The sequence below is a fragment of the Silene latifolia genome, chromosome 10 (genome assembly GCF_048544455.1).
Source record: "Silene latifolia isolate original U9 population chromosome 10, ASM4854445v1, whole genome shotgun sequence".
Lineage (NCBI taxonomy): Eukaryota > Viridiplantae > Streptophyta > Magnoliopsida > Caryophyllales > Caryophyllaceae > Silene > Silene latifolia.
In genome coordinates, this window is record NC_133535.1 from 3,321,943 (window position 1) to 3,342,387 (window position 20,445).

At 35.4% G+C, this 20,445-nt stretch overlaps 3 protein-coding genes across 3 annotated transcripts; 2 read left to right on the forward strand and 1 right to left on the reverse strand.

Annotated features, from left to right (window-relative positions):
• The first annotated feature begins 4,403 nt into the window (after nt 1-4,403).
• LOC141607031 (serpin-ZX-like) lies at nt 4,404-6,660 on the forward strand. Its single transcript, XM_074426406.1, has 3 exons — nt 4,404-5,030; nt 5,198-5,410; nt 5,775-6,660. The coding sequence occupies exons 1-3, from the start codon at nt 4,620-4,622 to the stop codon at nt 6,555-6,557; spliced, it is 1,407 nt and encodes a 468-aa protein (XP_074282507.1). The 5' UTR covers nt 4,404-4,619; the 3' UTR covers nt 6,558-6,660.
• Nucleotides 6,661-9,222: 2,562 nt separating this feature from the next.
• Nucleotides 9,223-14,683, forward strand: LOC141604719 (nucleobase-ascorbate transporter 3). Its single transcript, XM_074423184.1, has 14 exons — nt 9,223-9,527; nt 10,882-10,979; nt 11,072-11,248; nt 11,456-11,556; nt 11,712-11,787; nt 11,898-11,957; nt 12,040-12,224; nt 12,354-12,450; nt 13,057-13,143; nt 13,233-13,291; nt 13,395-13,486; nt 13,569-13,646; nt 13,771-13,931; nt 14,073-14,683. The coding sequence occupies exons 1-14, from the start codon at nt 9,341-9,343 to the stop codon at nt 14,292-14,294; spliced, it is 1,680 nt and encodes a 559-aa protein (XP_074279285.1). The 5' UTR covers nt 9,223-9,340; the 3' UTR covers nt 14,295-14,683.
• Nucleotides 14,684-15,903: 1,220 nt separating this feature from the next.
• Nucleotides 15,904-19,149, reverse strand: LOC141604720 (uncharacterized). Its single transcript, XM_074423185.1, has 2 exons — nt 18,578-19,149; nt 15,904-16,295 (listed from the first exon to the last, which is right to left on the reverse strand). The coding sequence occupies exons 1-2, from the start codon at nt 19,049-19,051 to the stop codon at nt 16,143-16,145; spliced, it is 627 nt and encodes a 208-aa protein (XP_074279286.1). The 5' UTR covers nt 19,052-19,149; the 3' UTR covers nt 15,904-16,142.
• Nucleotides 19,150-20,445: the final 1,296 nt, after the last annotated feature.

Consider the following 20,445-nt stretch of genomic DNA (forward strand, 5'->3'; position numbering starts at 1 on the left):
AGAAAACAATATACGTTTGACACGTGTCATGTTTTATTCATGCTCAAAGTTGTACATATATTGTGAAACCGAAATAAATTGAGTATTAGCGAGTATGACTGTAGCAATATACAAATTACCGTATAAACGGCTTTACATTCTAAATTTTAAATTTATACTAGGTAGTATCCCGTGCTTCGCACGGCCTGTTTTTATATGTTATTTTATTTAAATTATAAGTTTATATCTATTATTACTAAAGATGATATTTATAATAAATTATCCAATTTATCTAAAAAAATACAATAATGATAAGATAACTATATTGATTAATAATTGACTATTGTTGTCATAACATATTAAGGCAAAAAATTGGAGAAATTTGTTACAATATAACAAATCAACAATACCCCATAATTTATGAGGTAATTTAAAAGAAACAACTCAAATAATAAAATTAAAAAAGACAATGATAATTACTATAAAACTAAAAAGTCCATTGAATTTCCATTATATAAATAAACTCTTAGTACAATTTGGTCTTCACTTTGTAAATCCTTTGATTACATGGGAGAAATATTTTGTATGAATCTTGTTTCTAATCTCCTCCTCCATGCAAATATTCTTCATATCTTTAGAACTATATAAACAAAATATATTAGGATAACTTTTATCGGAGAGAAGTAAAAAAATAATTTATTGATAATGGTACGATAGTAACACAATTAGGATTTGTATTTTTTTTTAATTAAAAACTTACATGCATAGTAGAACAATTGAATCGCGTTTCGTTATCTTCTTTGCTATTTTATACTGCATGTCATCTTCAAGTTCTGAAAAAATGTTAAAATTCTTCATTATTAATAAAATTTTATATAGGTTCAATTTGAAGAACTCTTGTATTGTGTGTCACTGTAATGCTTTGTCTAAACTTGACATTATCTATCTGAGTCATTTATCTGTAAATATTGTTTTTTAATAAATGTATGGGAGGCATATACATTGCATGCAAATTAAACACACCTCAATCTAGACATTTTTGCACAGTTTCTCACTAATCATTGTAAAGAAAAATAAAACAGAACACATGCCTCCTCGTTTCATGCTCGATTGATTAAACACTTCTGATGACGAAGTAAACTTACTAAATTCAAGTCATTTTAATTATAGTGGAATCATTACTTAAATAATTAGTAATAATAATTTTTTCGGGAGTTATCACCAAGAAAAGGATTTAAATTATCACATTTTTTCCAGTTAAGGGATTCAACTATTAAAGTTTAAAGTTAAGGACCCAACCCCCATTCGGTTAGCCATTCCGTTAATCATTAATTTTCTGTTTTTTTCGGCCACAAAACTCCAGAGAGACGGTATCCTAATAACGTTATTGAGAGACCTCTCACATGATAGAGTGAGGGACCCACTGAATTTCTGTTTTCCCTATTATGTCTCCCACTAATTTTAGTGGAAATTTTAGTGGGAGACGGTCTCTCATGAGACCTACTTTCTTTCGGCATTGCTGTAAAAAACTCGCATACTCAACACCCTTTAAAATGTCTTTTATATTACTGACTTTCTTTTTCTTATACTCCATCACTCACGTAGTCACCTACTCTTCGAAAATAATCGTCATATTTTTGTTTTATGTTTTCGTAGTTCTATCTTTGATTCTTTTCAAATCTATCACTCGATCAAAAACGTAGTTCTCCAATATATTTTATGACCAATCCTCTGGTCAAAAGAAAACAAATAAATTTTGTGTGTGAATCATGACAATCTTTGTTTTTATTGCAAATAAATGAACATAAGGGTTTTTATGATAGGGTAGACCTCTATTGAAATAGATGTTCATGTTATTTCCGTATGCTTCTCCGTATACCGTATTAGTATTGTTTTGCTTTTATTTTCAAGTGAACCATGATAAAAAAAAATATTATTGAAACTTTAGAGGGTAGTACGCAAGCGAAAGGGCAGACATAAATCCATAAGTAAATTAGATAATTCCTACTTGGCTACTTTACAAAAAAATACATATTATTAACATATAACAAAAACACGAATATTTAAATTGATAGGAAACTCGAACGTCTTTTGACAGAAAACCAAAAGATAATGGCAGAAGTGACTGTTTTGAGGTTTGGGGTCCTTATCTGTAAACTTTAATATGGATTGAGTTATGCTTTAATTTCTAATTTCCAATGACACACAAAAAAAAATGACAATCCCTCTTTGTAATTTAATGCCTGGTTTTTATTATATCACTCACCCTTTTAATTAGTACTTTGTATAATTTTCACTAAATGAAAATAAATTCCATCAATTATATATAGATATTGGAACAGATCTTGTGAAACAAAATTTGAAGTTGATATATAGATTTTTACTCCAATTTTAATGAGAAAATAGCAATCTGTTAAGTTTTGTCAATTTTTATTAATGTTTGATTAAATTAGTAGCATAAACACAAAGAGAACAACTTACCGAACGAATGAACTCTTATGCTTCTTTTTATTATCACTTGTGGTGGCTGTTGTACCGGGACGGAAATATCCCATCTTCGTTTGCAGAGTAATTGTCTTTCCATTTATTTTTGTGTTAGATTTTATTTAAAAGAATTGCCAAATCTCAATGCCTGAGATCACCCACGAACAAATAGTAGTACTATTTAATTATATAGTAACACTATGGTTTAATTATGTGGTGGTGATTTGGTGAACGGGTGATTGTGTGGAAAATCACTAAAAATTTATTTATATACGAAATTTGGTCAAAGAATTGATTGAATATGGGAATAAAAAATTATGAGAAAACAATTTTAATGATCTATGTGGACATTATGTAAGACGGATTAATTGTGTTCATACGGACATTATGTAAGACGGATTAATTTCAATCCCATCAATGTGAGAATTACAAAATAACAAGTTTGTTTGCTTTGAATGTTAATAGTACGTGCAAATAAACTATAATATCAAAACTAATAGCACAAATGTCGTGAGCACAATCAATAAATCCGACTCGATGTACACCGTACAATCCTGTTATCAAAGAACAAAGTATGAGATTAATAATGAATACATAAAATACATACGTAAAGAAAGTATGAGATTAATAACGAATACATAAAATCATTTATTGAGGTGAACGAGGAATCAACTTGATATCTTCGCATTTGGGAATTTGAAGTTGGAGACTTTAAACTTCCGCGGTTCAAAATATCATTTGGGTTTGAAGCTTCTAAGCTTTTGAAAGGTTTAGGAATCAACTTGATTTTCTCGGGGGGTGGCCTGACCGAGATGGTGGACTCTTCCAAGGCTGAAGACCTTTGTGTTTCGAGTATTTTCCATAAATCATTTATTGAGGTGAACGAGGAAGGCACAGAAGCCGTTGCAGCTTCTCGCGCTGGCGTTGGAATGCGCGTTGGTCTTATGAGGGGTCCGAGAGTGGACTTTGTGGCCGATCATCCATTCTTGTAGTTGATCAGAGAGGACACGACTGGAGTCGTGTTGTTCGTCGGACACGTCGTAAACCCTCTTAAGAAATAGAAAAACATTTCAAGTTTGCTTACAAATATGGAACTGATAATGGTACTAACATCCCTTGTATACGTTTATTCAGTTTTATGTTTTATTGCTCACCTTTTGTTCATATTTGAATTCGTCGACTAAGTCGGATAGTCGGGTACTCAAGTTATATTAAGTAATTTCATTGAAATCGGAGCAGTTTTATCAGCTCCGTCATCTTAGTCTCTAATTCTCCCTGTCTCTCATTTTTTTGTATTGCGATAATTTGGGTAATTGGATGGGATATAAAATTTGGCTAATCCCGTATTTCACTCTCGTATAAAACATATGAGATCTCTGCATGAACAAGTTCGAAATAAGCAACTTGAGGAGTTCAGGGTCAACGTATTAATGAGGATGGTGCATATTGGCCAAATTTCAGCATATTGGAGAGATTTAGCATGTTTGACTTACGAATATGCTATTTAGAGCGTTTGGTTAATGGCATATTGAAATAGCATATTGGGGTTCAATATGCTATTTTGCAATATGCTGCTTCTACTAGCATATTAGGTTAGCGGATTAGAAAGAAAAAATATTGTCTTATTTACCCCTTAAAAAATAATAACCTTCCGTTTATATATTTAATAAATAATTTAATCATATCCTTATTTGTCATTTTACAAAGAATCTAAACAATATGCTAATCTAAAACTGTCAATTACCAAACACCTCTAAAACAATTCTGCTAAATAAATCTGCTAGTCAAACCCGCTAAATCATTATGCTAGTCAAATCTGCTTTCTAAATCTGCTTCTGCTAATATTAATCCGCTGTTTACCAAACATGGCCCAAGTCTCCTTGAGAGATCGTCCAACTTGCGAAAACGTATTAAGGAAAGTTGATTACAATATTCGTATCATATCCCTTTCCATATTCTCCAATTGTAATCTTTCTAGTTACCTATTATTTCTACAATTGTATCTTTTCCATACTACATACGTATTTAGCTTTCCTTAATTTAGAGGTTCTCCCTTGTATTTAACCATGATTGATAAAGACGATTTTTTTAACGCGTGCCCTAAATTTTCTCACCTCTAATCCTCTATACGTCTTTAGTCTTTACTCCTCAACGACATGGACAAGGGTGACATGGACGACCTTCGTCAATTGATCACAGACCAAACCCACGTGTCACTCAAAATCGCACACCACGTGGCATCAACAAAGTCAACACCGACCAACTCAGTATTCTCCCCACTCTCTCTCCACGTGATACTCGGTCTAATCGCTGCCGGGTCGTCCGGGTCGACCCGGGACGAGTTATTATCAGTTCTTGGGTCGAACTCAATTGATGACCTCAACAAGCTTTTCTCGAAAATCGTGCCGCTTGTGTTCGCAGATGGAACTACGTCAGGTGGGCCCAGATTAAGGTTCGCTAATGGAGTTTGGGTTGATGAAAGTTTGCCGTTTAAACCCGAGTTTAAACGGGTCGTTGAGGATTTGTATAAGGCTTCTTGTACGCAAGTGAACTTTGCTGGTAACAATGTAAGTCTCTAGTTTGTGCGTTTTAATACGGTAGCGGTTGTAGATGTCAGCTACCTTAGTCGATATGTTATAAAAGGACGTAATAAACTAAACATGCAATCTAAATACGCAATTTACGTAGTTTATTTTCAAAGTACCGTATTTTAAATTGTGTTTTAAATTTCTAGGCTCATAACAAAAAGAACAAGGCAGAATCGGAGGGTAACAAAGAAGAGCGAACTCGAACTGAAACCGAGGATGATTTGAATGAGACAGAGGACTCGGAATCGAGCAAATCATTGGTTCTCACTTCAAAGGGAAAAAGAAGAGCCCGTCGAAGAGAGGAAAGGAGGCAAAAGAGGAGAATCATTGAGAGAAGCCTTAATTCAAATGGCACAAAGGTTTGCATATTAATTAATTTTACGCACATTATAGAATAAGACGATCTTACTGTGAGTCAGTTATTTTTGTATCCAATTCCTTTATTTGTAGAGGCTTTTTATGGTGGTCTAGAATTGTGATTATTGTAGAGCTATATGAAACTGTTAATTGATTAGTCGGAATAATTTTCGGAAGTATTGTGATTGTAGAGCTATATGAAACTATTAAATTTTGGTCCTAGTGAATAATTTACGTTTATTTTATTTTGTGAGGTGAAATTAGAGAAAAAAGTAAATTACTGACTGGGACAGAGGGTAATATGAAAACATAAATAAAGTAGAATACTGATCATATTAACATTTTTGTTATTTTTCCGATTAAAAGGCAGATGAAGTAGCTTCTGAAGTGAATTCATGGGCGGAGAAACAAACAGGCGGCCTCATTAAAGATTTGCTACCTCCTGGATCAGTTGATAACATGACGAGGCTTATATTCGCAAATGCATTGTACTTTAAAGGAGAATGGAATCAGAAGTTTGATCGATCGGAAACAGAAGAAAACGACTTCCATCTCCTCGATGGCACCTCGGTCAAAGTGCCCTTCATGACCAGCTACAAAAAACAGTTTATCAGAACTTGTCATGGTTTCAAAGTCCTTGAACTGCCTTACAAGCAAGGCAAGGACAAGCGCCGCCAATTCTCCATGATTTTCCTTCTTCCAAATAAAAAAGACGGATTGTTAGCGTTATCTGAGAAAGTGGCTTCTAAACCCGGTTTCCTAGACAAACACCTTCCAACTGAGAAAGTCAAAGTTGGGGATTTTAGACTACCGCGGTTCAAAATATCATTTGGGTTTGAAGCTTCTAAGGTCTTGAAGGGTTTAGGAATTAACTTGGCTTTCTCGGGGGGTGACCTAACCGAGATGGTAGACTCTCCCGAGGCTGAAGACCTTTATGTTTCGAATATTTTCCATAAAGCATTTATTAAGGTGAACGAGGAAGGCACAGAAGCCGCTGCAGCTTCTGCCATAAAATTTCAACTTATGTGTGCTATAAGAGTCCCGAGAGTAGACTTTGTGGCTGATCATCCATTCATCTATTTGATCAGAGAGAACACGACTGGAGTCGTGTTATTCGTCGGACATGTCGTGAATCCTCTTAAGAATTAGGAAAAGATTTCAAGTTTACTGACAAAATGTTTTATTGCTCGTCTTCTGCTGTGTGTTAACTAAGTATCAATTGATCCTCTAGTCTTTCCTCTTTACTTTCACTCATCTTGAATCAATAATCATACGCAAATTCTCGTTTCAAACGGACAATTTTGTCTAGAACAAATAAGACAGATTTTGTATTTTATGTTCAAATGTAACTACAATGGTCAAGTTAGTGTTACAGCTTATGATAACTTATTTTCCAAAAGTGGTACATTTGACTGTAAAATGGTCTCAAATTCATGTCTTATTATTTCAGACCAAAATAGCCCGTCTGAAGGGAAACCAACTCTCATAATCATATGTCATTATACTTTTTGTTAATGTCACAACAATACAAGTTAAGTTTAAGGACATGTTATTGTTAATCGTTTCTCAAACATGAGTGACATTAGTAATTTCGGAATTGTGTTATACCTTTCGTAATTAAAAGTGATACTCCCTCTGTCGTACTCATTCTGTTTACCTTCGTTTTTGGCACAAATACCTAGAAGAAAGAAGAGGATTATATGTGTTGACAACTGACAAGCGCGTGATAGTGTCATTGAGTGATCAAATTAATCATAAAAACATATTATAGAAAGTTAACAAATAAATGAGACACCCTAAAATGACACAGATAAACAAATGGCCGGGATGGAGAAAGTACTAATTACTCCGTAGTGTGTAACATAATCTTGCAATTTGAGACAATACTTTTATAGAATTTTTTGGATAATGAGTGTTTATGAGCAAATTAATTAGGTAATTAGTGTTCGTTTGAAACTATTTTTGTTCATAGTGTCCACGTCATTATTCGTATTTTTTTTATATTTTTATATGAAACCGTCAAGATAGTTTTATTCTCCAAAATAATCTTATTCAGTAATTTTTAGGGAAGGCACAAGTCATTCTAAAATTACTAATAAGTATGTTTATGAGACAGAAAATAACATCATGCTCTTAGAAAACGTGTAGTATCATTATCATTTTCCTTTTTCTTTCAAGACTTTTTGTTACAAATGAAGACGGACCAAATGCTTTCATTTTAAAGACAAAAAACAAATCCAAAATTCGCAAGTTCCAAGCTTCTCGTACGTCTCACCCCCCGACTTTCTATGTACCTTCCTATTTCGTACTATCTGCCCATGCTCACGTTATCAACCCCCATCTACCTCTTGCTAATCTTAAATTTTTACCTTTAATATTAATTAAATTAAATTACTCCATTAATAAATTTTTTTTTTTATAGGAGTATTAATTAAAGCTCATGGAAAATACTCCGTATTTACGAAACTACCCCGAAAACCACTTTATTTTTTCGGGTTTGAATTGGACCGGTCCAATTTAGATTCGTGTATGACTTATCTAAGACAAGTTACTATAACCAAATGAATACGGTTTCTTATAAGTTTGTTTAATAACAACCCGTATCTTTAAAAGAACATAAAAGAGTATAGGTCTTTTAGATGACGATAGTATATTAGACCGTATACGAGTTCATTGATTATGTCGGGTTAACTCGACTAATATCACTCAAATCAGATCAGTTTTATCGGCTTCTATTTCGTACTATGAAAATACTTTCCCAAGACTAGTTACTATGACCGAGTCACTGAACACAAATACGTACGAAGGTGATATCACTAAAACCTGTGAGAGACGATCTTTTAATAAGTTATTGAGAGATCAGTCTTCCGTACCATTTTATTTGTATTTCTTGACCCTTTTGTTGTTGATTGTGACATAGTAATTTCATACCTACTTACACAATAAATGTACTCATTTTATCTTTTATGATTTGTATCTATTTTATTACCTGTAGTACCACTTTTTCTTAAAATTGTAAAATATTCTCTCAATAAACTTATTGAGAGACCATCTCTCAGGATACCTACTCAGGCGATATTACATATTTACTTTAATATTTAATCATACTTCTTATAACTTTTTCTTATAACTACTCATATATCTTTAATAAATGGACCGTTTTAAATCGAGTATTCAGGTCAACTTATGTAATGCAATTGCCATCAATCGGATCAATTTTATCAACTCCGTCATCATTAAACCTGACAAAACTGTTCCGACCGAAACCCAACCCACACTTCGATTGAGGACCCTAATCTGACTCCGAAACTCGAATTGACCTCTTTCAATCCAATCTGAATGTTTATTATTGCTTACCGACAGTTTTCTCCAAATAAGTTGATAACAAACTACCCGAAATGTCCCAACCTAACCCGGGCTTAAATTCTTGCAAATCGAAAATAACTCAACCAAAATGACCTAATATGAACCCGATTGACCCGTTTATCAGGTCTAGCTATAGTACTACAAAAAACAATAATTATGGTTAGAAATTTAGAATCAAACCAAAGAAAGTAAGTGAAAAACACAATTATAGACGGTACATATCCGTCTATAACAAAAGACGAGCCAAATACAATACCATATTCCTAATAGGACAAGCAACAAGTGGGATGATGGAGGCCAAAAATATCACCACTTTCAAGCTATTTGACCCGTCTTTTAACTATAGACGGATATATCTGTCTATAACAAGACTAGGTGAGTGAAAAATTAGGCAATACTTCACATTGATAAGGCTCATTGATAAGTACATATTCCAGCAAAGCACAACACCATCAACAACTAAGTTCAACCTTTCACTGTCGGTTTACTCATCAAACTTTGTACACTTTGTAAACTTTGTAACGTTTTTCACACATATCAAAGATCGCAACTTTATTATTTAAATAATGAACAAGATGGGAGAAAGCGGGGGCCACCACCACCATAACAACCACCAGGGCCCACCTCAGCAACCGGTGATGGCCCCACCACCTGGCCCACATATGCCACTTGGTGCAGCAAAAGGACCTGTTTATGCTCCTCAAGAACAACTTCAATCTCTTCACTATTGCATCCACTCTAATCCTTCTTGGCGTAAGTTTTAATTTATTTATTTTTTTTTTTTTTATGTTTCGGATCCGTAGCGGAACTAAAGGGGTTAGCAGGGACGGTCGCCCCTTCATGATAAACTAATAAAGTTTCGATTTTTTCTAGTTTACCTTATTCTATTACTGTACCTAGTACTTAGTTATGTAGAATATGACTTTATCTATAAATCCTGGCTCCGCTACTGATTTCAGTTTATTAGTACTACGTCTGTTTTATTCATTTGTTTACTTTTTATTGTCTGTGAGACGTATTTTAATCAAAGGTAATAAATGATTAAGACAGAGGTGGGCAAGTTAAGTATTGTCTGTGAGACGTATTTTAATCAAAGGTAAATAAATGATTGAGATGGAGGTGGGCGAGTGAAGTATTGCCTGTGAGATGCAGTTTAATCAAAGGTAAATAAATGAATGGGATTGAGACGGAGGTGGGCAAGTTAAGTATTGTTTGTGAGACATATTTTAATCAAAAGTAAATAAATGATCAAGGAGATGGGGAAGTTTAAGTATTGTTTGTAAGACGGATGTTAATCAAAGTTAAATAAATGATTCAGGAGGTGGGCAAGTTAAGTATTGTTTGTGAGACGTATTTTAAATAAATGATTGAGACGGAGGTGGGCGAGTGAGAAGAAAAAGGGCATGAATTATTCATGTGTTAACAGAAAGTTTCATGATGATTCAATGATTTTCATATGTTTAAGGTTTCTTTATGATGCTTTTAGTTTTATGAAGTATACTTTAGAATAAAGAAGTGATTCCTTTTAGCTCTTTTGCTCATGCCTCATGGTATATTGAATTTGATCACTTTTTTTCTGTTTCTGGGGTTCTATAGTATATACCATGGAATAAATTGGGAATCAATTCTTAGGTATTTTGTTATTTTTAATTCCTCCTTTTACTTGATTTCAGTTGATTGCTCTTATTCAATTAATTCAAAGACTTATTTGTCAATTTGAGATTTGAATCCGCTTTACTGCGTGTTCAACTTTTTTTAGCTGAATGGCTGATCTCGGTTTCATTGTGCTTTGCTTTTGATTACTAGAATCGGGTTTTAGAAAAATCATTGAACAGAATAAATGAAAATCCCTCTCTTGGGAATAGTGATTGCTAAGAATCCTGCGACCGTGTGGTGATCGGAGGCAGTGGTTATACAGTGGTTATACGCTCCATTGTCATCACACACCTAACGGGGAGGATTCTGGGTTAGCGGTTATGCTCCCAGGCGCAACGAGGACGTTGCGTTCTTCAAGTGGGACGATGTTGTTATCAGGAGTAGTCCGTTTTGATTCCAAGGAATGTTATGTTTGGTACACTAAATTGTTGATTTACTCGAAAAAATGCAGACCAAACATGTATATTGGCTTTTCAGCACTATATTGTGATGCTGGGAACTACGGTCCTGATTGCCAGCTCCATAGTTCCTGTAATGGGTGGAAACGCTGTAAGTACTGATCGTGTTATGATGTCATCTTGTCGTTTCTTTTGAATCCTAGTGTGTGTCCTCTTACATCTTTAGTTGTTTTTCGAATTAAGGGGGATAAAGCCCGTGTGATCGAAACGTTGCTATTTATGTCGGGGATCAATACGCTTCTGCAAACCTTGATTGGGTCTAGACTGCCTGCAGTGATGGGCCCGTCATATGCGTACCTCATACCTGTTATGACGATTATCAACGACAGCAACAACGGAAATTTTGACAGTGAGCATCAGGTACAAAGTTATTCGGAATATGTAATAAGTTTATTCCTTTCTGTTATACGGAGCCAATTACCAATATTCTTGGGTTCTGGATTGTAATGGAATAAATCAAAATAACTCGACCCAGACTAGTTCCGCTTCTTTTGTCTATGAAACGTCGTCTCCCTCGTGTAAGGTAAGGTTACATCATGCTTACTGTTTATAGACTGGTATTTGCAGAGATTTGTTCAGAACATTAGAACCATTCAGGGATCTCTAATAGTCTCATCTTTCGTCAGCATTATTCTCGGCTATAGCAAAGCGTGGGGAAATTTGACGAGGTGAATATCTTTATTTACAAATTTGTCCGTTTCAGATTCTCAAGTCCTGAGATTCTGAGAAGTTCATGATTTCCATACATATATATTGTCCTGAACTCCTGACTCACATATTTATCTAAAATGATTTTTCGTTTATAATGATAAATAAATGGCAGGCTCTTTAGTCCCCTTATCATTGTGCCGATAGTTTCACTCGTCGGGCTTGGTCTGTTCACCAGAGGCTTTCCTCAGGTACGTTTATCGTCTAGATATTTTCCTAACGTGGTATTCCCTTGTCATTTGTGATAGTGATTGATTTTTTTTTTTTTTTTTTCTGTGAATTTTTTTTTGTGCTCTTAAAGCTAGCAAACTGTACGGAGATTGGTCTGCCAATGCTAGTTTTACTCATTCTCGTCCAACAGGTAATATCGATTTAACTGATACTATTAGGTTTCGGATTAATTGAGAGGACAAACTATATGTGATCTGTCGTGTTGTTTTCAGTATGCAAAGCACCTTCACCCAAGAGCACATCCCATTTTAGAGAGATATGCGTTGCTTCTTTGCATTGGGTTTGTATGGGCTTTCGCTGCCATACTTACAGTCGGCGGAGTCTACAATAGAGTTAAACTGCAGACTAAGCTGAGTTGCCGCACTGATTACTCGGGTCTCATTTCTTCTTCTTCATGGTATGTGTTTAAAAGTAGGCCTATCACAGTATCAACTGTCTGTCATTGGATGTAAACATAATTATGCGTTAATTATTTTGTAAACCGATCCTTCCATTGATTGTACTCCGTCTTTGTTGGCAATTTTAGGGTAAGAGTTCCTTATCCGTTTCAGTGGGGTACACCTATATTCAGCGCTAGTAGTGTGTTTGGCATGATGGGTGCAGCTCTTGTTTCATCAGCAGAGGTTTTGAATCTGTCCTTTTTTAATTAGTACTTTTTCTTTTGTCTGTATTCGCAACGTTTTTAATATTTGAAGACACTTCACATAAATCTTCAGTTTCTCTTAAAATATGCGAGTAACTATCATGAAGTATATACTCAAGTTTCGGAATTTTCCTCAAAAAAATCTCTTAAAATATGCGAGTAAATACCATGAAGGCATGAAGTATATACTCAAGTTTCAGAATTTTCCTCATTTTTTTTTTGTTAATTTGAAGTGAAATCATAATTTCAGAAAAAACTAAACAAACTTTTTAAAAAAAAAAAAAAAAAAACGGAAGGGGTCTACGATTTAAATTTTAAGTTTTTATAAAAGAAATCCGGAATTCGATTTTAAAACCTGTAAGTTTACCTCGACTTTCCATTACATTTTCGCTCTCCCTTTTGTTTTTCATTTTCCCTTTTCTATTCGCTTTTTGAGGTGTGTGTGTTCACCCATAGACGGTTCTAAAGGATGATTCATGTCAGCCGACCCCAAATCATTTTGGGATTAAGGCTCTGATGTTGTTGTTGTTGTTGTGGTCTATGATGCAATATCCTTCTTGTATAATTATTGCTTGGTTATTTGCAGACTACAGGAACATATTATGCAACCGCCCGTTTATCAGGTGCTACTCCTCCGCCAGCTCATGTGCTGAGTCGAAGCATAGGTTTGCAGGTTAGAATTGCCGTAATAATTAGCATTTGGGCTACTTGACCATGAAATATTATGAGCTATGGTTTCACTTGTGCTTATCGAGCATGCAGGGTATAAGTATGTTGCTTGATGGGCTGTTTGGTACTATTGTCGGGACGACTGCTACTGTGTAAGAACATATTATCTCTGAGATTTTTCTATTTCTTCGAACCTATTTTCTTATTGTCATTGTCACAAAAAAAGATATGAATGACGTGTTAGTATGCATGCAGTGAGAATGCTGGGCTGCTTGGACTAACCCGTGTCGGAAGTAGAAGAGTTGTTCAAGTATCCACATCTTTCATGATATTTTTCTCTATATTTGGTGAGTGCTTTTTACTTAAAACACGAAAGCAGTTGCAAAAATATCCGTAAACTAATGATTGTCTACGGTGTTTCACTGTTAGGGAAATTTGGAGCCTTCTTTGCATCTATCCCTCTTCCAATCTTCGCTGCTATATATTGCGTTCTATTCGGAATTGTTGGTTAGTTCACTTCTCTTTGCCAATTCGTTTTCAGTAGATTCTATATTTATCGAGTTCAGGGATACATCGGTTGTTAATTTGTAATTAATGTCTATGCACACTAAAATACTAAATTTACTTGCAGCTGCAAATGGGATTTCGTTTATTCAATTTACGAACAACAATTCTATGAGGAATATGTACGTCTTGGGGCTGAGTCTCTTCCTTGGAATATCTATACCGTATTACTTTTTGAGTTATACCATGACGGCAAATCATGGACCCGTTAATACTGGAGGAGGATGGGTAAGTATTGACACCTACTTTTCACGTCGTTTTGATTAAAACTTCGCATCAAATTTTCATGAGCATCTTTGTTTTGTGACAAACCCTTTTATGAGAAATATAATCCCGACTTAACCCAATTGTCTGTTTGTCGTTTTTCAGTTTAATGACATACTGAATACGATATTTTCATCACCCCCTACCGTGGCCATAATTGTTGGGATCATGCTCGATAACACCCTAGAAGCGAGGGATACTGCTGCCGAAAGAGGAGTTCCATGGTGGATTCCGTTCCAAAATAGAAGGGGAGAAGTAAGGAACGAAGAATTCTACAGTCTTCCTCTCAGAATAAACGAGTTCATGCCTACTCGGTTTATGAGATGAGATGATCCTTAAATCCTGCCTGTACATTAAGGTTTGCATTTGGTTGTATCATAGTAATAAATCTAGGCTGGAACGCCAAATCGGCGGCCGGGTTATAAAAGGTTTCAAAGGTCATCGCGAATTCGCGACTGCATTTTAAGCCGGTATCGCCAACTGAGATCCAGCTGTGACAACTGATTTGGAGTTCAGATCTGAAACCAGTGTTTGATACTATCATGCTATGTACTGTATGTTAAACCTTTGTAGAATGTGTGTTTTTTTTTTTTTTTTTTTTTTTTTTTTTGGCTCCGCGCACTCTTACCCTGCCCCGTTTGTAAGTTTTATTGAGAATATTTATTTTATTGAAAGTGAATGGTAGAAGAGTATATGAGAAAGTGGTTTTGTAGAAAGACAACTTTACAGGCCTTGCCTTGTATGTGCGCTTTGACGATAAATTAGTCCTTTGACGAACCCTAGTCTTTATTGGCTTGAAGCTCATATGGGGTTTTCTCTGAAAAGATTCATCTCAGCGATTAATGCAAAACATTAATCGGTTTGCTGATAAGGGGTTTTCTGTGAATTTGGCTACAATAACCAAATTATTTTGAACTTTCCCTTTTCCATCAATTAATGCAAAACATTAATAATAATAAATTTTACAATTAAATTTCAAATTAAGTTAAATATCAGTTGTATAATTGTTATTTTCTTTAATATTCCTATCTAAAAACCGCGCATTCGTGCTGAATCTTTACTAATTACTACCGAGAGAGATGAGGGAATGAGTGTTTTGAGGTAAATATACGAGTGACGTCCGTTATTTCGGATGTAGTTCATTCTTGAACGAGTTTCTAGGGTAATCTTTGCCACCATACTACAGCAACGAAAACTATGGTACTGATAAGATTGAAATCAATATCTAATACTCGCTCCGTTTCAATGAATTTTGTATAAAAAAGAGCATTCAATATCTACAACAAATGTAATCTTGCATTCGGCTGGTGTTGTGTCCATCTCTTTCTGGTTCTTTGAGATGGTTTTGGTTAGGGGTCTCTGCAAGTTGCTTTTTTTATCGCTGGTTACATACTTTCTCGCTTTTCTAGGCTACGAGTTTCTTGTCTATAGGGATTGTCGTCTAAAGTGCAGGAGTTTTTGCTCCTTTGGAGACAGATTTTGGTCTGCTTTCCGCCTCTTCCTTCACGTAAGTGCACTTTGTGCTTTCTTGATGGTTCAAGCTACTCGTTGGTCTTCAGATACCCTTTTTCATAGCCAAGGGGATGAATCTCCGAGACACATTTTTGTGTCTTGTTGCAGGTATTTCTCCGAAGCTTTGTCTGTTAAGATGAGTAAAGGTATGATCGACCATTTGGCCAGCTCTAGCTCCCCCTTCATGGATGATGGGGATGTTGAAGATATTCTTTGTGTGCAGTTAGCCGTACGCCATCAACACTCTTATGTTAGCAGATGTAGCTACTTTGTTGTTTTTGCTTATGGTGGTATTCCTAAAATAAGTGCATTTGACCAAATGAGTCAAATGCCATTTGTATAAACCTAGTTAGGTATATCTTTATTTACAGCTGCCAAAAAAAAAAAAAAAAAAAAAAATATCTACATCAGACACCATATGAGGTTTTATACTTCCTCTAACAAAGTACCGCTTCTTTCGAATCTGAAAGGTTTTAATATACCAGTAAGGCAGTAACAAACAGCGGCTCTTTCGAAGAACATGTATACATGAGTAACATACTGAGATTACCAAAGCGAAACTTCAATGGAAAATGTACTACCATAACATTATGCAACCCATGGAAAAGATGCAAGTCTAGACCTAATGACATTCGTAGTATACGGCTACGCTATGTTCAGAGTTCATTTCTTTTGAGGACGTTTCAGTTTCAGAAGATGGGAAACACCTGCAACAACATGTAGCCGACTGTGAGGAACGCCTGTCTTTCCCAATGCTCTACCATGTTTGTCCAAGATCACGAAGCATGGAACGTACTTTATGTCATAGTGAAGAAGCTGCACCAACACAAACACACAATTAACCACCACATTAGATTTGCTAATATGAAAATTAGATTTTGCCGAACCAAATCCAAATCAAAGAAGGGGAAAAAAACGTCACAAAAACTGATCTACGTCTCAAATGATGAAAACTCTGTCCAAAATTGCATCAACCAACTGCTGCTTTCAGTCAACTAAATCGTATAACCAGTAGCTGTTCTAATATATACGTGGATATGCACATCAGCCAACGAACACTCGCCTTATGTTGAGTGTCTAACGCAACAAACTAATACGGAGTATGAATCATATGATAACTTCAGTCCTCCATATAACCAGGAAAGAAAAAGGTTCAGTTTCCAAGAAGCTAACTAAAAATTTTCATGAATAGCCTCAAAAAAAAAAAAAAAAAAAAAAAAATCATGAATATATTGTCCCGACTACACTTCAGTATTACAACAGGAGTCGGAAATTCATTCGCATATCTTAGAACCGTTGAAGATTCTACCTCAAAATTGGTGCTTCACATACTAATCTACAGAAGATATATAGCAACATAACTGCCTCCCAACAGAAAGACTGTTTGTTCGCTCCATCTTTAGTAAATTTTCGTAACACTAGAAGACGGTTTGCTCCAAGTCAGGGAAAATAACTATAGGATGGCTATTCAAATCATGAATAACGTCATCGGTCCACTGCCTAGAGTAACCCTCGGGGGAGAGGCAAGAGGGTCCGACATATGCACCAACAATTATAAGGACTATGCTTCGAAAATACTAGAGATCCTATTAACCGAAATTGAGAGCATCATCAATTACCCGAGTACTCCTTACAAAAACACACTGTACAATGAGACATTTATGTAATTCACTATAACTGAATCTGCGGTTCCATCAGAGGTGGACATGCTGAACCATCAAACACCAAAGTTGACGAATACACCTATGTCTCCTACACTAAGTCTATGGAAACCGAAGACAACTGATGAACTAGACAGCTTAGAACCCAAATCAGCTTAAGTTATCCACCTTACTGTTAAAACTCCACAGACAACAACACTACGATTGTATATTCAGACAAATGGCAATGGCGATTTGGCTACATTATAATCTTGTAACCAATTTCAACAGAAATACGTAGAACCCAAATCAGACTTAACCAACGAGTGCCAATAGTACCAATGTAAGTATCCCACTCCCTAATAAAACATTTATGTACACCAGTTCTTGCAGCAGCGGAACTAAGGGAGGCTAGCAGGGGCGATCGCCAACACTGAGCAGTAAAGATTTAGAAATTGTTTGTTCAAATCTCCAAAAAAGACTTCTATTTTACCTCATGATTTTACTAGTTCGCTCCTAGTAACTTAAAATCCTAGTTCCGCCAGTGCTTGTAGTTTTGGATTGAGTGATTTGGAGGGAAAAGAAAGGGAGGGAGAGTAGGGTATTTAAAATCCCTTGTTTGGAGTTTGGACAGCAAATAAGGGTGGAGGGAAATAGAGGGGGAGAGATTTGGAGGAATCCATTTTCCATCCTCCAAGGCAAATCAAAATCTCTCCACAATAGGCAAGATTTGGGAGGAAATTGTATCCAAACACCCACTCTCCATTTGCCCTCCCCTTCCCTTACCTCCCTTTCTCTTCCCTCCTTCCTCCTCCCCTTCCTTTCCCTCCACTTTCGCTATCCAAACCCACCCTAATTGTCTCATACACATTACAATCATAACAAACAAACCATCTACCAAAACAAAAATCAAATACTTACAGTGGCGGAACTAGGGGAGCTAGCAGAGGAGATCAACCCCCCCCCCTCTAAACATCGAAAAAATTGAATTTTTTAGTTAAAATTTTCGAACTTTTTCCCAACAATTTAACTTATACCATTACGGTCCGTTTTTCTTAAGACTATTGCTTTTGGTCTGAAATAAGACGGGTAATATGTCATCATTTTACAATAAAATGTTGTTATTTTTTGATAACATGTTACCATTATTGTTCACATCATTTTCAGGGTAAAAAATGACACCTCTAGTCATAACATTTTGTGAATTAATTGGTTACATTTTCTTAAAAAATGGCAACATTTTATCCGTCTGACAAATAAGACCAAAAGTGTCCGTCTGAAACAAGAATTTGTGATACCATTAACAGTTCCGCCCCAAACTACAAATTCTAGTTCCGCCACTAAATATACATGATATCAAACACTCCCTCAGTAACTTTAATTAAAATACAGCTTACAAAGAATACAAAATGTAAACAAATGATTAAGACGGAGAGAATCCGAAAACAAGTAGTATACCTCAGGCAACCATTTATCATTCTCAGCATCAGCAAAAACAACATTAAGCCAATCAAGATTACGAGTTTCAACATCCAAAACAAACCCAAGAAGCGAATTACAAAGACTACATTTCGGCGAATAAAATTCAATAACAGTAGCATCTTTCCCACTTGCTAATGCATTAGCTAAACCTCTTTGTTCAATTTCACCTTGTTCTTCAGCTGTTAATACCTTTTTTCTTAAACCCTTAATTAAACCATTGTTATTGTTTTGATTAACTGTTAAAGAATTAATTTTGGGAGTAATTGCATTGTTTGTGATTGAATTGAAGAAATTGAAAGGGAGTTTAGTTAGGGTTTGGAGTGATTTGAAGATCCATGGCGTGTCGAATTCGCATGGAGATGGAGTTTTGGTGTTGTGGGTTGGTTGATTGATGTCCCATGGCCATTTTAAGCATAACAATGGTGGTTGTTGTTTTGAGGGATTCTCCATTGAGGTTTTATTTTGACAAGGTGACTCTTTGAGAGTATAATGATAAGAGTTGATACTCGAGACTTCGACCAGGTCTCGAGTCTTGAGTGGTCTTTGAGACGGTACTTTACTTTGACAGACTAAAATTAGTATATTTCCGCGTGAAAGTATAATGTTTTTTAGATTTGTTTTATATATAAAGAGAGGTTTCCAATTAAATTATTTGCATAAATAAAAAGTAATTTTAATTAGATGATACTCCGTATAATTTACTAAATATAATATCTACAAAAAAAAAAAAAGTTTACTACCAAAAAAACACTTAAGTTATTTTATTATTATTAAAAATAATGTTAAAATCATTACATGCAACTAATTTATGATATTAATAATATAATTAAGTTAGTTGTATAATCTAATTAAAACACGTATTGGCCTTAAAACGAAAATCGGTAAAAATAGTGGGCTATTAATAGAGCTGATCATGGGCCGGGCCTATGCGGGCTTGGGCCGGGTCGGGATGATAAAAATGGCCCACATGTGCGGGTTGGGCTGGACCGGGCCAAATGAGAGGGCCTATTTAGCGAGCCCAAGCCCAGCCCTTATGGCCTAAATCGGGCTTTTGGGCCTATATGGGCTTTTCGGGCCCTAAAATTTACGACTTACCGAACGAGATAAGTAGTATAATACCTTCAACTTGTACTTTAAATGTGCACTTAGTATAAAAAATCGTACAAAGTATGATGAAATACATATGAATTAATCTCCAAAAATAGAATAAAAGACAATCATCGACACATTATAATGCTTAATCATATCTAATAGATATGATTTATGTTACGTGAACATCGCTTTTAAATCTCAATAAATATATACATGAGTTTATAAGGAATTATATATAAAATTTACGCAACTTAAACAAATTGTATAAGAAAAATATTCCTTAATTAATAAATATGGGCCGGGCCAAAATTTGGGCCAAACGCTTGGCCCAAACCCGGCCTAAAAGTACATTGGGCTTTTTTGGGCCAAAATAAAAGGCCCAAGCCCTTTAAAAAAGCGGGCTGGGCCGGCTTGGGCCATTTGATCACCTCTAGCTATTAATAGCTTTTACTTTGACAGGTGCGATGAAGTTATTTGGGACATATTTTTTTGACGAGATATATGCTGGTGATTTTGTGAATTACCGGATTCATTAAATGTAATTCGGATACGACCAAAGTCAAAACATACTGTATTTGGTTAGCTATAGTGTAAGTATACGGGAGTCTAGAGTACACGCTCATACAGACGATTTCTAAGTCTAATGCTTTTGGACAAGTAGGTAAGTAGACCTGACAAACGGGTCAACTTGACCGCGTTTGGATCAGGTCAATTTCGTATTTGTAAGAGGACGGGTAATTCAGATCGAGTTA

Coding starts and splice junctions, on each gene's coding strand:
- LOC141607031 (XM_074426406.1), top strand. CDS start 4,620: ATGGACAAGGGTGACATGGACGACCTTCGTCAATTGATCACAGACCAA. Junction 5,031..5,197: donor TGAACTTTGCTGGTAACAAT/GTAAGTCTCTAG, acceptor TTAAATTTCTAG/GCTCATAACAAAAAGAACAA. Junction 5,411..5,774: donor TTAATTCAAATGGCACAAAG/GTTTGCATATTA, acceptor TCCGATTAAAAG/GCAGATGAAGTAGCTTCTGA.
- LOC141604719 (XM_074423184.1), top strand. CDS start 9,341: ATGAACAAGATGGGAGAAAGCGGGGGCCACCACCACCATAACAACCAC. Junction 10,980..11,071: donor CTGTAATGGGTGGAAACGCT/GTAAGTACTGAT, acceptor TTTCGAATTAAG/GGGGATAAAGCCCGTGTGAT. Junction 13,487..13,568: donor GATATTTTTCTCTATATTTG/GTGAGTGCTTTT, acceptor TTTCACTGTTAG/GGAAATTTGGAGCCTTCTTT.
- LOC141604720 (XM_074423185.1), bottom strand. CDS start 19,051: ATGGAGAATCCCTCAAAACAACAACCACCATTGTTATGCTTAAAATGG. Junction 16,296..18,577: donor ATGATAAATGGTTGCCTGAG/GTATACTACTTG, acceptor GTGTTGGTGCAG/CTTCTTCACTATGACATAAA.